The sequence below is a fragment of the Lepidochelys olivacea genome (genome assembly GCF_965140295.1).
Source record: "Lepidochelys olivacea isolate rLepOli2 genome assembly, chromosome: 24".
NCBI lineage: Eukaryota > Metazoa > Chordata > Testudines > Cheloniidae > Lepidochelys > Lepidochelys olivacea.
This window is the reverse complement of record NC_140434.1, coordinates 18,891,449-18,914,999: the sequence shown is the minus strand read 5'-3', so window position 1 is coordinate 18,914,999 and position 23,551 is coordinate 18,891,449. Positions and strand designations below refer to the sequence as shown.

Here is a 23,551-nt window from a genome sequence, read left to right as displayed (position 1 = left end):
CTGGGGAAGCCAGAGGGTCCTGCCCCCCAACTCCGCAGTCAAACGTGACTCTCAGCCAGCCAGTAACACAGAAGGTTTATTAGGAGACAGGAACATGGTCTAAAACAGAGCATGTAGGTGCAGAGAACGGGACCCCTCAGCTGGGTCCATTTTGGGGGGCAGTGAGCCAGACAACCCCGTCTGCACTTCACTCCATGTCCCAGCCAGCCCCAAACTGAAACTCCCTCCAGCCCCTCCTCCTCTGGGCTTTGTTCCTTTCCCGGGCCAGGAGGTCACCTGATTCCTTTGTTCTCCAACCCTTTAGCTCTCACTTTGCAGGGGGGAAGGGCCCAGGCCATCAGTGGCCAGGAAACGGTGTCGTGTCTACCATTCTCTGTGTCCAGATCCCTGCACACACCTGCCCTCTAGGGCTCTGCAACGATCATACACCCTTACCCCACCCCCTAGATACTTAAGAACTTCATAGGGGAAACTGAGGCACCCCCACACTATTCAGAGGAAACTTTAAGAACAGTCCCGCTTCATCACAGCTGTCACGCCGGGGAATGCCCACGGACCCCCCAGAGACAACAAAGGACAGGCACGGGGGCTAGAAACTCTCCCCGGCTCACGAGCTGCTTGCCGGAGGAGATTGCTACTGCACCCGAGAGACCTTCCAATCTTACGCACTCAGGGTGGGGGGAGGAGCTCTGCCTGCACCTCGGTGCCAGGGGGGTGCACCCTAAGAGACACCATCACCTCTCTGCCCCCCCGAATAGCAGGACTGGAAGGGACCCCGCAAGGTGTCCAGCCCAGCCCCCCGCACTCATGGCGGGACCAGGTGTTATCTAGACCCCCTGATGGGCCTGGGGGAGTCACTGGCTGGGTTCCCCTCCGCAGGGGCTGCGGGACGTCTCGGGGCCGGAGGAGACATTGGCTGGGTGAGTCTGGGGACTAGATCCCGGTTTGTAACCAACCCTGACGGCGCCGCCCCTCCCTCGTTACCAGCCCTGCTCAGCTCAGGGATCGCTGCTCAAGCTAACGAGGGTGGGGGAGGGGCACTTTCTTTGCACCGGCCAGGGCAGGAGACTGGGCCTGGAGGGGGCGCTGTTCCCCAGGCACAGAGTCGGGGGGGGCCCCGGTTCAGCCGTCCATATCGTACCCTAGGGAACATCTCGCCCTCCCCACGCCCCCCAGACCCCACCCCCGGGTGCCCGTCTCACCGTGCTGCAGGCATGGCAGTCCCGGTACTCCTCGCACAGGAAACAGTTGCTGGGAGAGAGGACGAGGCGCACGGAGCCCCCCCCGCATGGCCCCCCGCCCCCCGGCCCCTCCAGCCGGCCGTGGCAGCTGGCGCTGAGCGGGCACCAGCCGCAGCCCTGGTCGGCCAGGCAGGCCAGGCAGGAGGGGTAGGAGTGGCAGGGCCCCGCGCGGAACGGCTCCAGGAAGAAGTACGAGATCTCCTGGGGGGAAAGCGGGAGAGTGAGAACCAGGGGGCACCCCCGGCAGCCAGCCCCATGCACCCTAGCAGCCCCCAGGGCACCCCCGGCAGCCAGCCCCACGCACCCCAGCAGCCCCCAGCGCACCCCCGGCAGCCAGCCCCCCAGGGAACCCCCCAATCGGTCTGCACGGCCTACCCCAGCCAGCCCCTCACCCTTCCCCAACTCACAGCACCCCAATCATCCCTCTGCAGCACCTGGGTACAGGTGTGTACACAAGGGGGAGAGGGTCGGGGGTACACCCGGGGTGGGGGGTACACCCTGCCACCAGGCAGAGGGATGGGGGAGGGTCCGGGGGTTCACATGGTGGGGGTACATGGGGAGTACACACAGTGGGCGGTACCGGGGGGTACGTGGCAGTTATCAGGGGTGTGGGGAACTGGGGGTTACACACGGGACAGGGGGTACGTGGGGGGCCCACGGGGGGTTCCGGGGGTTACTCACGCTGCCGCCCGGCACGCCGGTGCGGTCCCAGATGAGGGTGAGCTCGCTGCTCTGCCCGGTGCCTGAGCTGTTCAGACGCCCCTCGACCTGCAGCAGGTATTTGTTGCCCCGCTCGGGGCTGCCGAAGAGCCGCTGGGCGCCCGGGCGCTGCAGGGGGCGCGTCTCCCTCTCCTGCTGCACGGCCCAGCGCCCCACCTCCTCCTGCCACGGGCCAGGGGTCAGGGGCGGGAGCCAGAGCCCCCCGCTAGCGTCCCCCCGACCTGCAGAGCCCCAGAGCTCAGCGCCCCCCGCTGACCCCCCACCCCACGGAGCCCCAGACAGAGCTCAACACCCCCCGCTGACCCCCCACCCCACGGAGCCTCAGCACAGCGCCCCCCGCTGACCCCCCACCCCATGGAGCCTCAGCTCAGCGCCCCCCGCTGACCCCCCACCCCACGGAGCCCCAGACAGAGCTCAACACCCCCCGCTGACCCCCCACCCCACGGAGCCTCAGCACAGCGCCCCCCGCTGACCCCCCACCCCATGGAGCCTCAGCTCAGCGCCCCCCGCTGACCCCCCACCCCACGGAGCCCCAGACAGAGCTCAACACCCCCCGCTGACCCCCCACCCCACGGAGCCTCAGCACAGCGCCCCCCCGCTGACCCCCCACCCCACGGAGCCCCAGACAGAGCTCAACACCCCCCGCTGACCCCCCACCCCACGGAGCCTCAGCACAGCGCCCCCCCGCTGACCCCCCACCCCACGGAGCCCCAGCACAGCGCCCCCCGCTGACCCCCCACCCCACGGAGCCCCAGCACAGCGCCCCCCGCTGACCCCCCACCCCACGGAGCCCCAGCACAGCGCCCCCCGCTGACCCCCCACCCCATGGAGCCCCAGACAGAGCTCAACACCCCCCGCTGACCCCCCACCCCACGGAGCCTCAGCACAGCGCCCCCCGCTGACCCCCCACCCCACGGAGCCTCAGCTCAGCGCCCCCCGCTGACCCCCCACCCCACGGAGCCCCAGCACAGCGCCCCCCGCTGACCCTCCACCCCACGGAGCCTCAGCACAGCACCCCCCCCAACCCCCCCACCCCACGGAGCCCCAGACAGAGCTCAACACCCCCCGCTGACCCCCCACCCCACGGAGCCTCAGCACAGCGCCCCCCCGCTGACCCCCCACCCCACGGAGCCCCAGACAGAGCTCAACACCCCCCGCTGACCCCCCACCCCACGGAGCCTCAGCACAGCGCCCCCCCGCTGACCCCCCACCCCACGGAGCCTCAGCACAGCACCCCCCGCTGACCCCCCACCCCACGGAGCCCCAGCACAGCGCCCCCCGCTGACCCCCCACCCCACGGAGCCCCAGCACAGCGCCCCCCGCTGACCCCCCACCCCACGGAGCCCCAGCACAGCGCCCCCCGCTGACCCCCCACCCCATGGAGCCCCAGACAGAGCTCAACACCCCCCGCTGACCCCCCACCCCACGGAGCCTCAGCACAGCGCCCCCCGCTGACCCCCCACCCCACGGAGCCTCAGCTCAGCGCCCCCCGCTGACCCCCCACCCCACGGAGCCCCAGCACAGCGCCCCCCGCTGACCCCCCACCCCACGGAGCCTCAGCACAGCACCCCCCCCAACCCCCCCACCCCACGGAGCCCCAGCACAGCGCCCCCCCGCTGACCCCCCACCCCACAGAGCCTCAGCACAGCGCCCCCCGCTGACCCCCCACCCCACGGAGCCTCAGCACAGCACCCCCCGCTGACCCCCCACCCCACGGAGCCCCAGCACAGCGCCCCCCGCTGACCCCCCACCCCACGGAGCCCCAGCACAGCGCCCCCCGCTGACCCCCCACCCCACGGAGCCCCAGACAGAGCTCAACACCCCCCGCTGACCCCCCACCCCACGGAGCCTCAGCACAGCGCCCCCCCGCTGACCCCCCACCCCACGGAGCCTCAGCACAGCGCCCCCCGCTGACCCCCCACCCCACGGAGCCCCAGCACAGCGCCCCCCGCTGACCCCCCACCCCATGGAGCCCCAGACAGAGCTCAACACCCCCCGCTGACCCCCCACCCCACGGAGCCTCAGCACAGCGCCCCCCGCTGACCCCCCACCCCACGGAGCCTCAGCTCAGCGCCCCCCGCTGACCCCCCACCCCACGGAGCCCCAGCACAGCGCCCCCCGCTGACCCCCCACCCCACGGAGCCTCAGCACAGCACCCCCCCCAACCCCCCCACCCCACGGAGCCCCAGCACAGCGCCCCCCCGCTGACCCCCCACCCCACAGAGCCTCAGCACAGTGCCCCCCGCTGACCCCCCCACCCCACGGAGCCTCAGCACAGCGCCCCCCGCTGACCCCCCACCCCACGGAGCCTCAGCACAGCACCCCCCCAACCCCCCCACCCCACGGAGCCTCAGCACAGCGCCCCCCGCTGACCCCCCACCCCACGGAGCCCCAGCACAGCGCCCCCCGCTGACCCCCCACCCCACGGAGCCTCAGCACAGCGCCCCCTGCTAGCATCCCCCCAACTCACTGAGCTGCAGCACAGAGCTCCCCGCTCCACAGCACCCCTGGCTGGCCCTTGCCCTACAGCAACCCCCACTGGTGCCCCCTGCTGACCCCCCACCCCACCGAGCCCCAGCACAGAGCTCCTCGCCCCACAGCGCCCCCTACTGGTGCCCCCTGCTGACCCCCTGCCTCACTGAGCCTGCAGCACAGTGGCCCCCACTGACCCTCATCCCGCAGCGCCCCCCACTGACTCCCTGCCCCACAGTATCCCCCGCTGATCCCTGCTCCTCTGCACACCCTGTTGACTCCCCACCCCACAACTCACCCCGGGCCACCCGCTGCAGCACAGACCCCCCAGCACCATGCTGGGGCGGCCCCGGCTCCCCCCTTACCAGCTCGGGGGCGTTGGGGGCACGGCCCAGCTTGGCGACCACATGGAGGCGCTGCACACGGGCCCAGATGGAGACGTGGGGGGCTGGGGGGGGCCCGGCCAGCAGCGGGTAGATGAAGCCCTTGTAGACCAGGGAGACATCCATCTCCGAGCTGGGGCTCAGCGTGATGGTCGTGCTGCGGACGATGGACACCTGGGGGGGCACTGGGGTCAGTCTGCTGCAGCCCCCCTGTGAGGCACCCCCATGCTGCCAGCTGCCCCTCCCCAGCCAGCGCTGCGAGCTTCCCCTGGCAGTGCCCCCTCACCCTCTCCTTCCCCCATGGGGGACCCGGTGCCCAAGCTGCCCCTCCCCTGCTGGCATTGTGAGCTTCCCCCAGCAGTGCCCCCTCACCCCACCCCCCCACGGGGAACCCACGTGCTATCAGCTGCCCCTCCCCAGCTACCGCTGCGAGCTTCCCCCAGCAGTGCCCCCTCACACCCCATGAGGAACCCCGGTGCCCCAACTGCTCCTCCGGCAGCGCCCCCTTGCCTCCCCCGCACGGGGAACCCCGGTGCCTGAGCTGCCCCCCAACCTTGTCAGGCTGCGAGTCGTTGCGGGGGTGCTGGTAGGTGATGAGGTGCAGGCCGGGCAGGAAGTTGTGACGTCGGCAGCTCTCCAGGGAGGTGATGAACACAGGGCGTGGCCCCCACCAGCCGTAGGTACCCGAGATCTGCCCCACACGGCACCGGTTCTGCTCTGTGGGGGGCGGAGGGAGGCTCACAGGCCCCTGGGAACGCAGCAACCCATGTCCCCCTCCATCGCTCCCCCAGGAATGCCGCCCCCCTGCCCTGCCCCATCTCCCCCAGCATATACAGCCCCAAATCCCCTCTGCACAAAATGCAACACCCCCTCCTGGCACCCTCCAGCCCATCCCCCCAGGCAACCCGCCCTCCTAGAGTGATCCCAGAAGAGCCTCAGGTTCGGGGCAGGGAGGAGGGAACCGGGTGAAGGAGAGGGCTGGGGGGAAGGAGAGAGACGGGTGGGGAGTGGAGGGGTAGGGGGCTGGGGGGAGGAAAGGCAGGTTGGGAGGGGGCTGGGGGGAAGGAGGGGCTGGGAGGAGGAGGGCTAGGGGGGAAGGAAAGGCGGGTGGGGAGGGGAGGAGGGCAGGGGGGGAGGGGGTGTGGCGGGGGCCGAGGGGCACTCACCTGCGACAGGCATGCAAGTCTCATTCTGCACGCACCATCCGAAGGGCCCGGGTGCGTGGGGCAGGGCGGGGGCTTCCCCCCCAAATGCCAGGCAGGACTCACAGTCCACCAGGAGCCGGGCCAGGCCCAGGCAGCCGGTGCTGGGGCACTGAGAGAGAGATGTCAATGGGGGAGCACAGCCAGACCCCCACTGCACCACCCCGCGCCAGGGAGAACCCAGGCCCCCTGGCTCCCAGGCCCCCCTGCTCTAACCCACCAGACCCCACTGCCCTCCCAGAGCCAGGGAGAGAACCCAGGTGTCTGTACCCCACCCCCAGGGGTGTGACGAAGTGGGGGATTTTCTTACTGTTTTGCATGAGCACTGTGCGTGCCTCAGTTTCCCTGTGTGTAACGAGGTGGGAGGAGGGGGTTTGTTGTTGCAGGGTACCAGGTGTGACCTCGCTTAGCAGCCAGGACCCCAGACACCGGCCTGGAGATGGGGGACCCAGTGACTGGTGACGGGGAGGCCCAGCCCAGCTTGGGAGCCAGCCGGTTCCGGCCAGTGGGGGGACAATGGGCTGAGGAGAGAGGGGCCCGGGGCCCTGACCAGCCAAGTCCTTGCAGGGGGGAACAAAGGAGGGAAGAGAGGGGCCCCAGCGGCCTGTTTATCTGGGACCGAAGACAAAGGACAGAGGTGGGGGAGATGATAACAGCTGATCGGCTAGAAGGAGGGGGCTGGGCTGGGGACAAGGAGCAGTCGCAGCCCATGGGGACAGGGACAGACCCAGCTGGCCGGGGCTGAGATTGGCCAGGCCCCAGGGCCCCGAGAACTGCCCGGGCTGGGTCCAGACCTTCAATAACCCTCCTGTGTGATGCTGACGGGGAGTCTCTGCAGCTAGAGATCGGGGGGCGCTGCTCCCTCTGGGGGTGGGGGCCCCGGGGGCCCAGAGCGAGGGGACTCCCTGAGGGGTTCCCGGCAGAGCCAGGCTGCTGGGGGCTCGGAGGTGCGGTCCCGGTGGGCGGGGGGCTGCAGAGCCGGGGGGTCACTCACGTTGCTGGGGGGTGCGGGGCTCTGGCAGGCGTCCAGGCACCAGGAGCACTCGGGGTCCTTCCCGCAGGTGCTGCTCTCCGAGTACATGGAGCAGTAATCCAGGTGGTACTGGGGGGGGGGGTAGGGCAGTCAGGGAGGGGCTGCTCCCCAACAGCCCCCCCCCGACCCTCGGCCAGGGACCCCCACCCCTCTCCTCCCCCACCAGCCAGAGACCCTCCCCAACTACCCGCCTGAGAGCCCCCTGGCCACCTCCCCACGTAGATGCAGCAATAGCCCCTGTGGGAGGGGGTGAGGGGGAGTTAATGGCCCCCCAGACAGCTCCCCTGCAAGCCAGAGCCTCCTCGTCCCCCAGCCAGAACCACCAAAGCCCCCAAGCCAGATCCTCTCCACACCATGGGCCAGAAAAGGGTGGCGGGGTAGGGGGGGGTTTGCTGTTCTGCTCCCGTGAGATCCCAGGGCGCGGAGGGGAAGCCAGGGATCCTGGGGGGCAGCAGGGGCTGGGGGGCCTGGCAGAGGTTAGGGTCCCTGTGGCAAGGCTCAGGATGGAGGGGGTGCTGGGGGGTGGCGGGGCCCCGGGGGTCACTTACGTTCTGGGCGGGCACCTGGAAGACGAAGGTGGGCACCTTGTAGGCCACGAGGTCCCCGCGGGGGGCCCCACTGAACCCCCCGGCCACCAGCAGCACATTGTCTTGCAGCACGGCCGCCACGTGGGAATAGCGCCCCCCGGCCGCCCGCCCGGCCCGCTCTGCCGAGAGGGGAGCATCAGCCCGGCGCCGAGACCCACTGGGCCCCCCTCCCGCCCCGCTCTGCCGAGAGGGGAGCTCAGCCCGGTGCCGAGACCCACGGGCCCCCCGCCCGCCCTGCTCTGCCGAGAGGGGGAAATCAGCCCGGCACGGAGACCCACGGGCCCCCCGCCCGCCCCGCTCTGCCGAGAGGGGAGCTGAGCCCGGCACCGAGACCCACGGGCCCCCCACCCGCCCCGCTCTGCCGAGAGGGGAGCTCAGCCCGGCGCCGAGACCCACGGGCCCCCCTCCTGCCCCGCTCTGCCAAGAGGGGAGCATCAGCCCGGCACCGAGACCCACGGGCCCCCCGCCAGCCCCGCTCTGCCGAGAGGGGAGCATCAGCCCGGCGCCGAGACCCACGGACCCCCCGCCCGCCCCGCTCTGCCGAGAGGGGAGCTGAGCCCGGCACCGAGACCCACGGGCCCCCCACCCGCCCCGCTCTGCCGAGAGGGGAGCTCAGCCCGGCGCCGAGACCCACGGGCCCCCCGCCCGCCCCGCTCTGCCGAGAGGGGAGCTCAGCCCGGCGCCGAGACCCACGGGCCCCCCGCCCGCCCCGCTCTGCCGAGAGGGGAGCTCAGCCCGGCACCGAGACCCACGGGCCCCCCGCCCGCCCCGCTCTGCCGAGAGGGGAGCTCAGCCCGGCACCGAGACCCACGGGCCCCCCGCCTGCCCCGCTCTGCCGAGAGGGGAGCTCAGCCCGGTGCCGAGACCCACAGGCCCCCCGCCCGCCCCGCCCTGCCCCGTGCCCCCCAAGCCCCTCACCGTGGGGCAGGCTCTGCGCCAGCGCCCGGCCGGGCACCCACTGGTGGCAGCCCAGGTGGTAGAAGAAAAGTTCGTCCTCGTAGCACTTCTCCTCATGGTAGTGAATGTGCACGTTGCCCCCTGCGGGCAAGAGGGGTCAGACTGGGGGGGGGGGTCAGGCGGGCATCAGACCAGCGGGGGGGGGAACATCACAGCCATGGGAGGTGGGGGTCAGACCGGGGGGGTTAATTCTCACTCACCACAGACCCACATGGGGGGGCTGATGATGGAGGAGGGGACAGAATGGGGGCATGGGTAGGTTCTGGGGCGGGGTTAGCGGGGGTCTCGGGGGGGCGAGCACATAGGTGCCAATGATGGGTAAGCATAAGGGGGTGTCACTCAGCGTACGCTGCCATCTGGGCCCGGTGACATGGGGGCGGTTGAAGGGGGGCCCAGTTGGGGGTCCCCAGCCCCTGTGGTGGACAGAGGTGGGTCCTGTGCGGGGTCCCTGTGAGGAGTGAGGGGGGTCCTGGCAGGGGCGGGGTCAGAGTGGAGTCCCGGCGGGGGGGGGGGGGGGGGGGTCAGAAGGGGGGTCCCGGGGGGGGGGTCCGGGGGGATCCCGGCCGGGGGGTTCCCTGTGAGGAGTGAGGGGGGTCCCGGTGGGGGGGGTCAGAAGGGGGGTCAGAAGGGGGGTCCCGGCGGGGGGGTCAGAAGGGGGGTCCCGGTGGGGGGTTCCGGGGGGGTCCCGGCGGGGGGGTCAGATGGGGGGTCAGAAGGGGGGTCCCGGCGGGGGGTTCCGGCGGGGGGGTCCCGGCAGGGGGGGGTCAGAAGGGGGGTCCCGGTGGGGGGGTCCGGGGGGGATCCCGGCCGGGGGGTTCCCTGTGAGGAGTGAGGGGGGTCCCGGTGGGGGGGGTCAGAAGGGGGGTCAGAAGGGGGGTCCCGGCGGGGGGTTCCGGGGGGGTCCCGGCGGGGGGGTCAGAAGGGGGGTCCCGGCAGGGGGGTCAGAAGGGGGGTCCCGGTGGGGGGTTCCGGGGGGGGTCCCGGCGGGGGGGTCAGAAGGGGGGTCAGAAGGGGGGTCCCGGTGGGGGGGGTCAGAAGGGGGGTCCCAGCGGGGGGGTTCCGGCGGGGGGTCAGAAGGGGGGTCCCGGCGGGGTTTCCGGCGGGGGGGTCAGAAGGGGGGTCCCGGTGGGGGGGTCCGGGGGGGATCCCGGCCGGGGGGTTCCCTGTGAGGAGTGAGGGGGGTCCCGGTGGGGGGGGTCAGAAGGGGGGTCAGAAGGGGGGTCCCGGCGGGGGGTCAGAAGGGGGTCCCGGCAGGGGGGTCCGGGGGGGTCCCGGGCGCTCACCGTACACCACCATGTAGCTGCCCAGCACACTGGCGCTGTGGAAGACGCGCTCGCGGGGGCCGTGCTGGGGGTCGCGCCCGCGCAAGGTGCTCCAATGCCGCCGGTCCACGTGGAACAGGTCCGTGCTGTTCACCCGCATGCTGAACCTGGGGGGGGGTCAGCCGGGGAGCGTGACCCCCCGTCCCCCCCTCGGCCCTCAGCCACACACCCCCAACGCCCCCAGGCACACCCCTGCCATGCTCCCAGCCGCGCCCCCAGCCCCCCACGGCCCTCAGCCACTCCCCCCACAACCCCTCCCTGGGCCCCCCAGCCACACACCCCCAGCCCCTCCCTGGGCCCCCCAGCCCAGCCCCCTGTCCCGCTCACCGGGCTGTGGAGGGCCGGTGCCCCCCGTACACCAGCAGGGCGCGGGAGGGCGGGTGGAAGACCATGGAGTGCCCGGCAGCAGCAGGCGCCTTCCCCCCGGCGGGCACCACGCGCTCCCACTGCCAGCCCTCCAGATGGAAGCGGAACATCTGGGAGGAGAAGACGTCCATGGCGGTGCGGCCTGCGGGGGGGGGGAAGCGGGGTTAGCAGGGGACGGAACCCAGGTGTCCTGGCTCCAACCCCCTCCGTGCCCCCAGGCTCTAACTCCTAGCCCCCTGTCCTGGGGTCCCCAGGCGATGCTCTGGGACTGCTCCCCATGAAGCCAGGCAGGACTCTGGGGGAGTCTCCTCTCTGGGAGCAGCCTGTCTGCAGGACACACAGCTCCCCCGGCTCCACCTTCCTGGGTCTGACCTCGGAGCATTCAGCCTCCTCTGCCCCTCCGTGCGCTTCCCACAGCGAGTCTGCCCAGGCGGGGTCCTGGGGAAGACAGAGGGTCCTGCCCCCCAACTCCGCAGTCAGACGGGACTCTCAGCCAGCCAGTAACACAGAAGGTTGATTAGACGACAGGAACATGATCTAACACAGAGCTTGTAGGTGCAGAGAACAGGACCCCTCAGCTGGGTCCATTCTGGGGGGGCAGGGAGGCCAGAGCCCAATCTGGGCCCCCCTCCATTTCCCCAGACAGCTCCAAACTGAAAACTCTCCCTCCCCTCCTCTGGCCTTTGTCTCTTTCCCAGGCCAGGAGGCCACCTGATCTCTTTGTTCTCCAGGCCTTCCACTTGGCACCTTGCAGGGGAGGGGCCCAGGCCATCAGTGGCCAGGAGACAGGGTGTCGGCCATTCTCTGTGCAGACACCATCACACTGGCTCTCTAGGTGTCTGCAACAATCCCACCCACTGATCCCACCACCTAGATAATTAAGAAATGCCTTGGGGAAACTGAGGCATCCACACAGTATTCAGAGAAAACATTAACAACATTTCCACTTTGTCACACCCCCACTCCCTTCGCAGAGCTGGGACACAACCCAGGCGTCTGGTGTGATGAAATGGGAATGTTCTTAATGTTGTGTCTGAATACTGTGTGTGCCTCACTTTCCCCTGTGTGTTACTCCAGTACCTAGGGGGGGCAATCAGGGTGCCTGATCAGTACAGAGGCGCCTAGCGGGCAGATGTGACGCTGACTGGCTGTCCAGGCACAGAGACCGGCCGACACCCTGTATCCTGGCGACTGACGGCTGTCACGGAGAGTGGGGGAGTCTGGGCCCAGCACCCCTCTTCCTGGGATTCACTGAGACTCTCAGCCAGCCAGTAAAACAGAAGGTTTATTGGACAACAGGAACACAGTCCAAAACAGAGCTTGTGGGTACACCCAGGACCCCTCAGTCAAGTCCTTCTGGGGGAGCAGGGAGCTTAGACCCCAGCCCTGGGGTTCCCTGTGTTCCTCCACCCAGCCCCAAACTGAAACTAAACCCCCCCAGCAGGCCCCCTCCTGCAGCCTTTGTCCACATTCCTGGGCAGAGGTGTCACCTCCCCTCCCCCTCCTGGCTCAGGTGACAGGCTCTCAGGTCTCCCCTCCCCAGGGCACATTCCCAGGTCAACACCCCCCCCTCCCTGCTGCGTCCCATCTCTCCCCCCTTCGAGACTAAACGGAGCGGGGTCACTCTGACCAGTGACCTGGGGAAGTTCGGGGCCCCCTCTCCGGGACAGCGCGTCCGCTATCAGGTTGGCCCTTCCCTTCACGTGGACCACGTCCATGTCGTAATCCTGCAGGAGCCGGCTCCATCTCAGGAGCTTGGTGCTGGCTCCTTTCATCTGGTGCAGCCAGGTCAGGGGAGAGGGGTCGGTGTAGACGGTGAAGTGCCGCCCAAAGAGATAGGGCTCTAGTTTCTTGAGGGCCCACACCATGGCCAGGCACTCCTCGATGGCCACGTAGTGTTGCTCCCGGGATAGCAACTTCTTGCTCAGGTACACGATGGGGTGTCTCTCCCCCTTTTCATCCTCCTGCATTAACACCGCCCCCAGTCCCGTGTCGGAGGCGTCGGTGAACACCACAAAGGGCTTGTCAAAGTCTGGGTTTGCCAGAACTGGGCCACTGACCAGAGCCTCCTTCAGCGCCCGGAAAGCCTCCTGGCACTGCTCAGTCCAGACCATCTTGTCTGGCTTCCCCTTCTTGCATAGCTCAGTGATGGGGGTGGCGATGGCGCTAAAGTGGGGCACAAATCTTCGGTAGTATCCTGCCATCCCAATAAAGGCTTGGACCTGCTTTTTGGTGTGGGGAGCGGGCCAGTCTCTGATCACCTCCACCTTGGCTGGTTCTGGCTTTAGGCGGCCACTCCCCACCCGATGGCCCAGGTAAGATACTTCCGCCATCCCCACCTTGCACTTCTCCGCTTTTACTGTCAGCCCAGCCCCCTGGAGCCGGTCCGGCGCTTGTCTAACCTGGGACACATGGTCCTCCCAAGTCTGGCGAAAGACACAGATGTCATAAATATACGCCACGGCAAAACTCTCCATCCCCCTCAGGAGCTGGTCCACCAGGCGCTGGAAGGTGGCCGGCGCTCCCTTGAGGCCGAAAGGCAGGGTCAGGAACACATAGAGCCCCAGAGGGGTGATAAAGTCCGATTTCAGCCGGGCATCTGCATCCAGCGGCACTTGCCAGTAGCCCTTTGTAAGGTCCATGGTGGTAAGGTACCGAGCTCCTCCCAGCTTGTCTAGGAGCTCGTCCGGCCTGGGCATGGGGTAGGCATCAGATACAGTGATGGCATTGAGCTTCCGATAGTCCACACGGAACTGGACCGACCCGTCCTTTTTGGGGACCAGCACCACCAGCGAGGCCCAAGGGGTGACCAATGGCTGGATCCCCCCCAAAGCCAGCATGTCCCGGACCTCTCTTTCCAGGTCCTGAGCAGTTTTCCCTGTGACTCGGAAGGGGGAGCATCTTATCGGCGGGTGCGACCCTGTCTGCACCCGGTGGACAGTCAGATTAGGGCGTCCAGGCTGGTTGGAAAACAGCTGTCGGGACGGATGCAGCACCCCCCGACCTCAGCTTGCTGGGCAGGGGTTAGCTGATCCGAGAGGGGAATTGTTTCCAGGGGGGAACCAGCTCTGGTCCCAGGGAATAGATCCACTAAAGGGTCATCTCCCTGCTCCTCCCACTGTCCACACACGGCCAACACCACATTCCCCCTGGCATAATATGGCTTCATCATATTCACATGGTACACCCGGCGGTGGTGCGCCCGGTTCGACAGCTCCACCACATAGTTTACCTCATTGAGCTGCTTGACGACCTTGAAAGGGCCCTCCCAGGCGGCCTGTAGTTTGTTCTTTCTCACAGGGATGAGACCCATCACCGGATCCCCGGTGGCGTAGGCACGGGCCCGTGCCGTGCGGTCATACCAGACCTTCTGCTTCCTCTGGGCTCTGGCCAGATTCTCCCTGGCCAGGCCCATGAGTTCAGCCAGTCTCTCTCAGAAGATCAGGACATACTCCACCACTGACTCTCCATCGGGAGTGGCCTTCCCCTCCCATTCGTCTCTCATCAGGTCCAGGGGGCCCCTCACCCTCCTGCCATATAACAGTTCGAAAGGCGAAAATCCGGTCGACTCCTGGGGCACCTCCCTGTACGCGAACAGCAGGTGAGGTAAGTACTTGTCCCAATCCTGCGGGTGCTGGTTCATAAAGGTTCTCAGCATCATCTTTAGCATCCCATTGAACCTCTCTACCAGCCCATTGGACTGGGGGTGATAAGCTGAGGCCCAGTCGTGCCGGACCCCACATTTCTCCCACAAGGACCGGAGCAGGGCCGACATGAAGTTGGACCCTTGGTCTGTCAAGACTTCCTTGGGGAACCCCACTCGGCTGAAAATGGTCAGGAGCGCATCGGCCACGGTGTCTGCTTCAATGGAAGCTAAGGGCACTGCCTCGGGGTAGTGGGTGACAAAATCTACCACCCCCAGAATGTATTTCTTCCCCGACCAGGTCGTCTTCCTGAGAGGCCCCACGATTTCCATGACCACCTTCTGGAAAAGGAGTACTTGTGGCACCCCTCAGACAGAGACGAACACCTACAAAATCTCTGTTAAGTTTTCTTACAACTACAATACGCACCTGCGGAAGTGAAGAAACAGATTGATAGAGCCAGAAGAGTTCCCAGAAGTCACCTACTACAGGACAGGCCTAACAAAGAAAATAACAGAACGCCACTAGCCGTCACCTTCAGCCCCCAACAAAAACCTCTCCAACACATTATTAAGGATCTACAACCCATCCTGAAGGACGACCCATCACTCTCACAGACCTTGGGAGACAGGCCAGTCCTTGCCTACAGACAGCCCCGCAACCTGAAGCGAATACTCACCAGCAACTACACACCACACAACAGAACCACTAACCCAGGAACCTATCCTTGCAACATAGCCCGTTGCCAACTGTGTCCACATATCTATTCAGGGGACACCGTCACAGGGCCTAATCACATCAGCCACACGATCAGAGGCTCGTTCATCTGCACATCCACCAATGTGATCTATGCCATCATGTGCCAGCCATGCCCCTCTGCCATGTACATTGGTCAAACTGGACAGTCTCTACGTAAAAGAATAAATGGTCACAAATCAGACGTCAAGAATTGACTTTGCTGCAGGTCCCTGCTCCCTGCGCTCATAAGCTCTGTTCTGCGCTGGGTTCCCCATGACAACGACGTCTTTCCTGCGCCTGGTGCAGAGCAGCACTTGCCCCTGGCTGGGCGAGCCCAGCGGCTCCGTCGTACTCATCGCCTGGGCAACCGGGGGGAGATGTTCGTGGGCCCGTCGCGGGGAGCCAGTCGCACGCCGGGGCGGCCTTGGTTTCCCATGGGTGTGTGAGATGTCCCCATCCACCAGGCTTGGTTCGGATTTGGGTCAGAGTTCACCAAGACACCCACGGGAAGTCAAACCCAGACACCTGCTGCCCGGGATCTGGCCCAAGGTGCCGTTGTTTTCTGCCCTGTTTCGGGCATGGCTGCGTGTGTGAGGTAGAGCGCATTAAAGCAGCCCCGGGCGCCCGAGCTCGCTCCCGGTCCACACTGGCAAGGCAGGTAGAGTGCTCCTGGCACTCCACCTCGGCGAGAAGATGAACGCTCGCTGCATGGTGGCTGGAGCGCTGCGGCGTCCGTGTGGACGAGGTGTTGCATTTCTGCACCCTGATCAGCCTCTGGAAACGTCCCCTCATCCCTTAAGCCACGTGGCCACTCTTCTCATTGTTTGGAGCTCGCCCAGGAATGGGGAAGTGCCCTTTGAAAGCTCCGTTTCTTTACTGTGGGAGACAGAGGCCGGGGTGGGGGGGTTCGCTGCTGTCTGAACTTACAAGACAGCACGCTGACATGCTCTCAGCCCCCCAAAAACCCACTCTCTCCCCCCACAAACACACAACACTCCCTGTCACACTCCACGCCCCCCATTTGAAAAGCACGTAGCAGTCACTTGCATGCTGGGATAGCTGCCCATAATGCACCGCTCCCAATGCAGCTGCAAGGGCCACACGCCAGTGCGCTGCCAGCTGTCAGTGTGGACAGACCGCGGCGCTTTCCCTGCTGCGCTCGCCGAAGGCGGGTTTAACCCACAGCGCTCTACGCCTGCAGTAGCCATGCCCTGAGCCCAATCTGCTTTCCAAGCCTCCTTCTGACAGCAGCCTGCGTGCATGAGGCGAAACGAAAGTCCCCAAAAGGCTTGCGGGGCGAAAGACTTGGGAGGGAGGGGGCATTGTCAAGGTCTGGGTGGATCGGAGGTGTCTGGATTCGCCGAGTTTCGTGGAATGCTGTTCAGCATCTCCGGGGGGCAGCGATGTTACACAGGGTCGGTACCGGGGTGTTGGAGTCTGCACAACTAATAACCCGTCCGTGTCACACGCTGGCTGGGAGTCGCTGCTGGCTGCGGGGGGCAGGGCCCTTTGGTGGTGCTTGAGGCTCCCCAGGGGCCCCATCCAGGGGCCCTCACTGCGGGGTGTTCCCGGGGTCACCAAGGGGCTGAACGCTCCGAGGTCGGACCCAGGAAGGCCACAGCTGAGCAGGCTCCTGGCCCTGGTGCCAGTGGCCCTGAGGGGACAAGCAGCCCCTGAGTCCTGGCTGGCTTCATTCACAGCCGTGCCAGAGCCCCGAGCCTGCGACCCCGGGACACCTGGCTCCCAGCCCCGCTGCTCTAAAAACTAGCCCCCACTTGCCTCCCGGAGCCAGGGAGGGAACCCAGGTATCCTGACTCCCAGCCCCACATCTCACCTCCGAAGACATAGAGCCACGTGTCGACCACGGCTGCGGCGTGGCTGGCCAGGCCGGGGGGCAGGGAGCCCGTGGCGTTGGAGGGGCCCAGCTCCAGCCAGCGCTCCGCGTGGGGTTGGTACATCCAGACGTCGCTGGCCAAGAAGCCGTCGGCCAGCTCCCCGCCACACAGCACCAGGCAGCCCTGCCAGGCCACGGCCACGTGGGAGTGACGGGCTGCCTGTGGGGAGAGAGGGGGTTAGTGCCGGGGGCAGGGGACACACCACCGCGGGCTGGGGGGGGGTGTGTTTGTGTGACGCAGTCTGAGGCTGACGGCCCTGCACCAGCAGCCGCCCGGCCTGAGGCATTGGCTACACCCCACGCTGGGCCAGGAGATAGATCTGAAACCTGCCCCCCCTGCCACCAGCAGCCCGGGGAGGGGGATGGGACCACGCGGGAATGCGAAGCCGGCGACAGCCGCCCCGTCCCAGACCGAAGGCTCTGCCCTGCCCCCCCGGGTCAGCCGGGGCTGGCCCCTCTGCAGCGCTGCGAGGGGGCAGGACGCCTCCGCACCGCCCGCCACGCCCCCGCCACGCCCTCGGCACCAGCGACACCCCGGGCACCCCTGGACACTCACTGGTGCAGCTGCTGCCCCTTCAGGCTGCGGCATTGCCGGCTGTGGGTATTCGTGGGGGCCGTGACTAGCCTGCGTCTAACCAGGCCGGGGGGGCAGGGGCTCTGCCCTGCCCAAAGGATCCAGCTGGGGTGGCAGGGGACACAGCCCAGCATGACCGGCCCGAAGCACGGCGCACAGGCCCTGCAGAAAGTGAGCGGCACCCCGGTGCCGGAGGAAATAGAGACAGGCGGACGTGACGCTCCCTCCCGGGCTGCCGGGAACCGGGGCCAGCAGCCGGAGCTCACCCAGCCTCGGGGACCAGGGTCACGGAGCCGTGGGGGAGACGAACAAGGCGAGACGCCCCCTCTGGCACCATCACTGGACGGATGCCAGGGGCCAGAACTCTGGCCAGCCGAGAAGGAGGGTCAGAGCCCTGGGGGTCGCCGTGGTGCGAGCTGGGCTCCCCGGGCGGGGGGGGGTCCTTCCACCAAGGGGGGGGCCCGAGGTCTCTGGAAAACGACCAGCTTAGGCAAGACTCCTGCGTGGGAAAGACGGAGGCCAGGGCCGTGTGGGGCGCGGGGCAGAGGGAGGCCAGGGCCGTGTGGGGCGCGGGGCAGAGGGAGGCCCCGGCTGGCCCGGAGCCCGTTTGTCTACACGGCTGCTTCTGGCGCAAAACTCGGCTGCGCTGCCGTGAAAATCAGAGCCGCCCAAGGAACGGCAGAGCAGAGCGTCAGTGGGGACGCGGCGTTCGGGACGCCCGTGGAACTGGCCTCCCCCAGTGTCCCACAATGCCCGCGTGACCGCTCTGCTCCTTGTTTGCAACTCGGTGCCCTGCAGACACACGCCCCTGCCCCCACTCGGACCCCCAGCCTGGAGAGCTCAGAGCCGCCGAGGGGGGCGCTCCGGGAGGGCGCGGAGAAGCATGAAGGTGGGACCTGGCACTGGGAACACAGCGGCAGGGGGAGACCTGTGCTGTGCGGGGGGGTCCCCTCCCCAGGATTGGTTGTTCCAGCTGTTGTGTGAAGGTAAAGAGGTGGCATGTCGACACACTCGCCCCCCCCCCCACACTTCCTGTCTCACACTCAAACCATCCCCCCGCGTCAGCTGCAAACCAGCTGGCGATGGAGGAGGATACCTAGGGGATGACGCATCCCGTGAGGCTGGACCTGCCCCGTGAGGCTTTGCAAACCCTCCCCAGAGCCCCCCGCCGGCTCCGCTCTGCGTCCTGCATGTACCAGAGAGGGGTGATGGGGGGGATGTACCATGGAGGAGGGGCACAGGAGGGGGGTACGGGGGGACGACGTGATGGGGGGATGTACCGGGGAGGAGGGGCACAGGAGGGGGGCACGTACAGGCCAGGGGGGGGTCGTACCATGGAGGAGGGGCACAGGAGGGGGGCACAAGAGCACAGGAGGGGGGAACGTACCGGGGAGGGGAGACGGGGGGGGGGAACGTACCGGGGAGGGGCTCAGCACCCGGCTCTGCCACAGGTTGGAGGTGAAGTTGTAGATGACGAGGTCGCCCAGCGCCGTGTTCAGGTCCAGCCCTTGGGGAGCAGAGCAGCTGTGAGGGGGGCCCCCCAACGCCTGCCCCTCCCCACCCCCATCTCCCTCCCTACCCCCACCCAACCCCCCTGTCTCCCCTAACCTCCCTCCCCAGCTCCTGCCCCCACTGCATCCGCATCCCCATCCCCATCCTGCCCCACCTCCCCTCAACCCCACTGCATCCCCCTCCCACCCTGCACCCGGTCCCCGCATTCCCCCCCCACCCTGCACCCCCCACGGTGACCCCCAACCCCTCCCTCGCAGCGGCGGTGTCTCTGACCCCCGAAGATGTAGAGTGCCCCGGTGGGGGGCAGGACAGCGCCGGCGGCAGCCGTGCGGGGCCGGAAGTGGGGGTCGGTGGAGCTCACGTTGTACCAGCGCCCGGCCCCCTGGTTCTCGCCCAGCGCCAGGTCACAGGCCTCGCCCACAAAGCCCGGCTGGCACCGGCATCGGTCAGACTCCTGTGGGGACAGACAGACGGACGGAGGGTCCTGGCTCGCAGACCCCCCGGCCCTTCCCTCCGGTCACAGGGGAGAGGGAGCAGTGGGGGGGAGAGTCTCACGTATCTGTTGGCGGGGGTGGCGGGGCTCGGGGGGGCTCAGGTCGAAGGCCCCGTGGCCCGGGCAGTAGCTGTCGCAGTGGGGTTAGGGGGGCAGCAGGGCTCGGGGGACGTGGGGAGGCTCGGGGGGCTCACCTGGTCGCAGACCCCGTGGCCCAGGCAGTAGCTGTCGCAGTGGGGCTCGGGGGGGCAGGGGGGCTCAGGGGGGCAGCAGGGCTCGGGGGGCGGCGGGGGGCTCACCTGGTCGCAGGCCCCGTGGCCCAGGCAGTAGCTGTCGCAGTGGGGCTCGGGGGGGCAGGGGGGCTTGGGGGCAGGGGGGCTCGGGGGGGCAGCGGGGCTCGGGGGCCTCACCTGGTCGCAGGCCCCGTGGCCCAGGCAGTAGCTGTCGCAGTGGGGCTCGGGGGGGCAGCAGGGCTCGGGGGGGGGCTCGGGGGCCTCACCTGGTCGCAGGCCCCGTGGCCCAGGCAGTAGCTGTCGCAGTGGGGCTCGGGGGGGGGCTCGGGGGCCTCACCTGGTCGCAGGCCCCGTGGCCCAGGCAGTAGCTGTCGCAGGGGGGCACAGCGCAGTCCGGCCCCCCCCAGCCAGGCCGGCAGCGGCACTGGCCGTGGGGCTCGCAGGTGCCGTGGCCGGAGCAGCCGCGGGGGCAGAGCGAGACCCGGTAGCTGGCGTTGAAGCCCAGCAGGTTGTAGTTGGCGTCGCTGAACAGGTGCAGCAGCATCTGCGGGTGCGGGGGGGAGATGGGGTCACGCACACGGGCCCCCCAACCCCCACCTCCCCCCCAGCCCCTCAATCTCCCACCTACCCCCCACAGACCCCAGTCACCCCCCACCTCCCCACCGACCCCAGTACCCTCTCCTGGACTCTCCCCCCTCCTCACGCTGCAGCCCCGCCGGGGGTCACCTTGCCGGAGGTGGCCTCCAGGGGGGCGGGCAGGGTGCTGCCGCTCAGGCTGGCCAGCAGGGGGCAGCGCGGGGAGTCGCCGTCGTAGACGAAGAGGTAGTCGTAGGTGCACTCCGTGTCCATGAACAGGAAGGTCAAGAGCACGCGGTGCCGGCGGCTGGGGGCTGGGGAGACGGGGGGGTCAAACACGGGACGCCAATGCTGCCCCACGGGGACCACGGCTCCCAGCATGCACCACGGCGCCCCCAGGGCTCCGACCCCCTCCCCCGCAGGGAGCCCGGCTCCCAGCATGCACCACGGCGCCCCCAGGGCTCCGACCCCCTCCCCCGCAGGGAGCCCGGCTCCCAGCATGCACCACGGCGCCCCCAGGGCTCCGACCCCCTCCCCCGCAGGGAGCCCGGCTCCCAGCATGCACCACGGCGCCCCCAGGGCTCCGACCCCCTCCCCCGCAGGGAGCCCGGCTCCCAGCATGCACCACGGCGCCCCCAGGGCTCCGACCCCCTCCCCCGCAGGGAACCCGGCTCCCAGCATGCACCACGGCGCCCCCAGGGCTCCGACCCCCTTCCCCACAGGGAGCCTGGCTCCCAGCATGCACCACGGCGCCCTCCAGGGCTCTGACCCCCTCCCCCGCAAGGAGCCCGGCTCCCAGCATGCACCACGGCGCCCCCCAGGGCTCTGAGCCCCCCAGTCTTTCATTGATTTCCAGGCCAGAAGGCACCATTGTGCTCGTGTTGTCCGACCCGCCAGAGACCTGCCCCGAATCCCCCCGCCCCTGGGCAGAGCCCCCACAGGCAGCCAGGCAGGACCGTAAAGGCCTCAGGGGAGCCGTGGTCCAATGGGCCGTTCCCCTCCCAATGCCCCGTCGGGCCGGGTCCCGCTCCCCGTCCCGGCCAGGGGCGTGTCCGTCTTTCGCTGCCGGAGCCGAGAGCCCCCAAGAGCCCCCGAACCCGGGTCCCCCCGCCCCGCCCCGGGCCCAGCTGAACCGCGGGAGCCCCTGGCAGCTCTGGCTCTGGGGCAGGGCTTTGCACCCTCGAATCGCCCTCGGGGCGCGGGGCCCCCGGCCCGAGCCCAGAGGGGAGGGCCCCTCCCTGCCCTGCGCGAGGCCCCCGGCGGCATCGCGGGCGCCCCCCGCGTGCGGCTGGTGCCCCCCGCGTGCCCCACCTTCGATCAGCCACTCGCAGTTCCCGTTCACAGAGTAGTTGCCCGGCCCGTCGCTGACGAACCCCTCGGGGCCCCGCAGCACCTGGCGCTGCCCCTTGCAGTCGCCGGCGCCGGCCCAGCGGGCCCCGCTCAGCACCAGGGCCAGCACCAGGGCCCGCGCCAGGCCGGGGCTGCGGGGGGGGGGCGGGGCGCCATCCATGCCAGGCTCAGCGGGCGCCGGGGGGCTCCATGCGCCAACCTGTGCGGGGCAGAGGGGGGTCAGGGGTGCGACAGCGCGGCGACCCCCCCGGGACGGCCACGGGGCGACCCCCCCACCCCGGGGACGGCCACGGGGAGACTCCCCCAATCCCCACGGCCACAGGGAGACCCCCCCACCCCGGGGACGGCCACGGGGCGACCCCCCACGGGACAGCCACGGCCAGGGAGAGACCCCCCCCACCCCAGGGACGGCCACGGGGCGACCCCCCCAATCCCCACGGCCACAGGGAGACCCCCCCACCCTGGGTACGGCCACGGGGCGACCCCCCCAATCCCCACGGCCACAGGGAGACCCCCCCACCCCGGGGACGGCCACGGGGTGACCCCCCACGGGACAGCCACGGCCAGGGGGAGACCCCCCCACCCTGGGTACGGCCATGGGGTGACCTCCCACGGGCCCAGGGGGCGACCCCCCTCCGATCCCAGGCGCCCCCAAAGCCGTGTGGGGACCCTGCAGCGATGGGTGGGCCCCGGGCGGGCAAGAGGCCCATAGGGGCCAGAAGGGATCTATAGGGGACGGGGGGGCGGGAGCAGGGGGGTCTATAGGGGACGGGGGCGGGAGCAGGGGGGTCTATAGGGGGCGGGAGCGGGGTCTATAGGGGCCGGGGGGTCTATAGGGGCCGGGGGGGCGGGAGCGGGGGCTGGGGGGTCTATAGGGGCCGGGGGGGTCTATAGGGGCCGGGGGGGCGGGAGCGGGAGCAGGGGGGTCTATAGGGGACGGGGGGGCGGGAGCGGGCGGGGTCTATAGGGGCCGGGGGGGTCTATGGGGTTTATAGGGGCCGGGGGGGTCTATAGGGGCCGGGGGGCGGGAGCGGGCGGGGTCTTTGGGGGCCGGGGGGGTCTATGGGGTCTATAGGGGCCGGGGGGGTCTATAGGGGCCGGTCTCTCTCTCACCCGCTCGCTCTGCCCGTGGCGGACTCCGGGCCGGGAGCAGCGAGACGCGGGGCCAGAGCGGCGCGCGGAACCATAGAGCGGGCGGGGCTGCGCGGCGCGAGGGGCCCGGCCCGGCCGCTCTGGGCTCCCGTCTCGCTGGTTCCGCCCCGGGCTGGTGCGGGCGGGGCGCTCCGCCGGAGGAGGCGCAGGCCCCGCCCCCATCAGCCCCGCCCAGCCATACGCACGTCACCGATCATTCCCGCTCGGTCCCCGCCCCGATCCCCCCACGGGGCGTTAACTCTGAACCCTACTGACAGCCGCGGGCGGATACCCCTGGGCCCCCCTGAGGACAGGCCCCCCCGACCTACAACCAGCCCCTGCTCCCCCCCCGACCTACAACCGGCCCCTGCTCCCCCCCCGACCTACAACCGGTCCCTGCCCCCCTCCCGAGTGAGTGGGGAGGGGGGCCGTGCACCGACGAATGGGCTAGCCGGCACTGGGGGCCCAGACCCCCCACCCCATGAGACTCCGGCAGGGCCCCCTGGCCCTGGGAAGAATCCGGGTCCGGCCCAGGAGCGGTAGCACTAACCCCAGCAGGAGCTGGTGATGGGGGGAGCTCCCAGCTCCTCCAGCCCCGGCCCCTTCCAGCCGGGGGTGCTGAGGGCCCGACAACCCCACCCCCGGCACACCCTGGGCCCCTGCCCCCGCCCCCCCCACACTCCAGGCCCCTGCCCCGCCCCCCACACACCAAGGGCCCCCCACACACTCCGGGACCCTGCCCCAGCCCTAGCCCCACACGCTTCAGACCCCTGTGCCCCACACACGCTGGACCCCTGCCCCCACCCCACTCGCACCCTGGCCTCTGCCCCCGCCCCACACACACTCTTGTTGGATCATATTAAAGAAGTTCTGTATTAAAATCACAAATGAGTTTGATTCCCCAGAGTTCAAATTCCAGGGTATTACTAATTCAGAGGCGTCTTGGTTTTTGGTTTCGTTTCTCTCCCTCTCTGTGTGAAACTTGCAAGCTGCTAACTGTGTTAGTACACTCTGAGACAGAGCCGGTTCCCAAAGCAATTCTTTGTAACAACCACCACTCACCCAGAGAGAGACTCAAAGCAACACTCTGTACCAACAGAAACAGCACCCAGAGACTCCCCGC

The 23,551-nt window shown here is 68.9% G+C and overlaps 1 protein-coding gene across 1 annotated transcript in view; it reads right to left on the bottom strand.

Moving 5' to 3' along the window:
• The window catches only part of MEGF8 (multiple EGF like domains 8), a 56,875-nt gene extending 34,393 nt beyond the window's left edge, over nt 1-22,482 (bottom strand). Inside the window, exons 1-17 of the mRNA XM_084614150.1 lie at nt 22,411-22,482; nt 21,259-21,496; nt 20,098-20,261; nt 19,709-19,915; nt 18,919-19,099; nt 18,552-18,640; nt 16,500-16,719; nt 10,245-10,425; nt 9,879-10,024; nt 8,557-8,676; nt 7,600-7,757; nt 7,013-7,120; nt 5,983-6,130; nt 5,370-5,533; nt 4,799-4,990; nt 1,923-2,123; nt 1,203-1,442 (exon numbers count right to left, since the gene is read on the bottom strand). Of these exons, the coding sequence (XP_084470276.1) occupies nt 1,203-1,442; nt 1,923-2,123; nt 4,799-4,990; nt 5,370-5,533; nt 5,983-6,130; nt 7,013-7,120; nt 7,600-7,757; nt 8,557-8,676; nt 9,879-10,024; nt 10,245-10,425; nt 16,500-16,719; nt 18,552-18,640; nt 18,919-19,099; nt 19,709-19,915; nt 20,098-20,261; nt 21,259-21,457 (2,718 nt within the window). The 5' untranslated portion in view covers nt 21,458-21,496; nt 22,411-22,482. The remainder of the gene's footprint in view (nt 1-1,202; nt 1,443-1,922; nt 2,124-4,798; nt 4,991-5,369; nt 5,534-5,982; nt 6,131-7,012; nt 7,121-7,599; nt 7,758-8,556; nt 8,677-9,878; nt 10,025-10,244; nt 10,426-16,499; nt 16,720-18,551; nt 18,641-18,918; nt 19,100-19,708; nt 19,916-20,097; nt 20,262-21,258; nt 21,497-22,410) is intronic.
• Between the last annotated feature and the right edge of the window lie 1,069 nt (nt 22,483-23,551).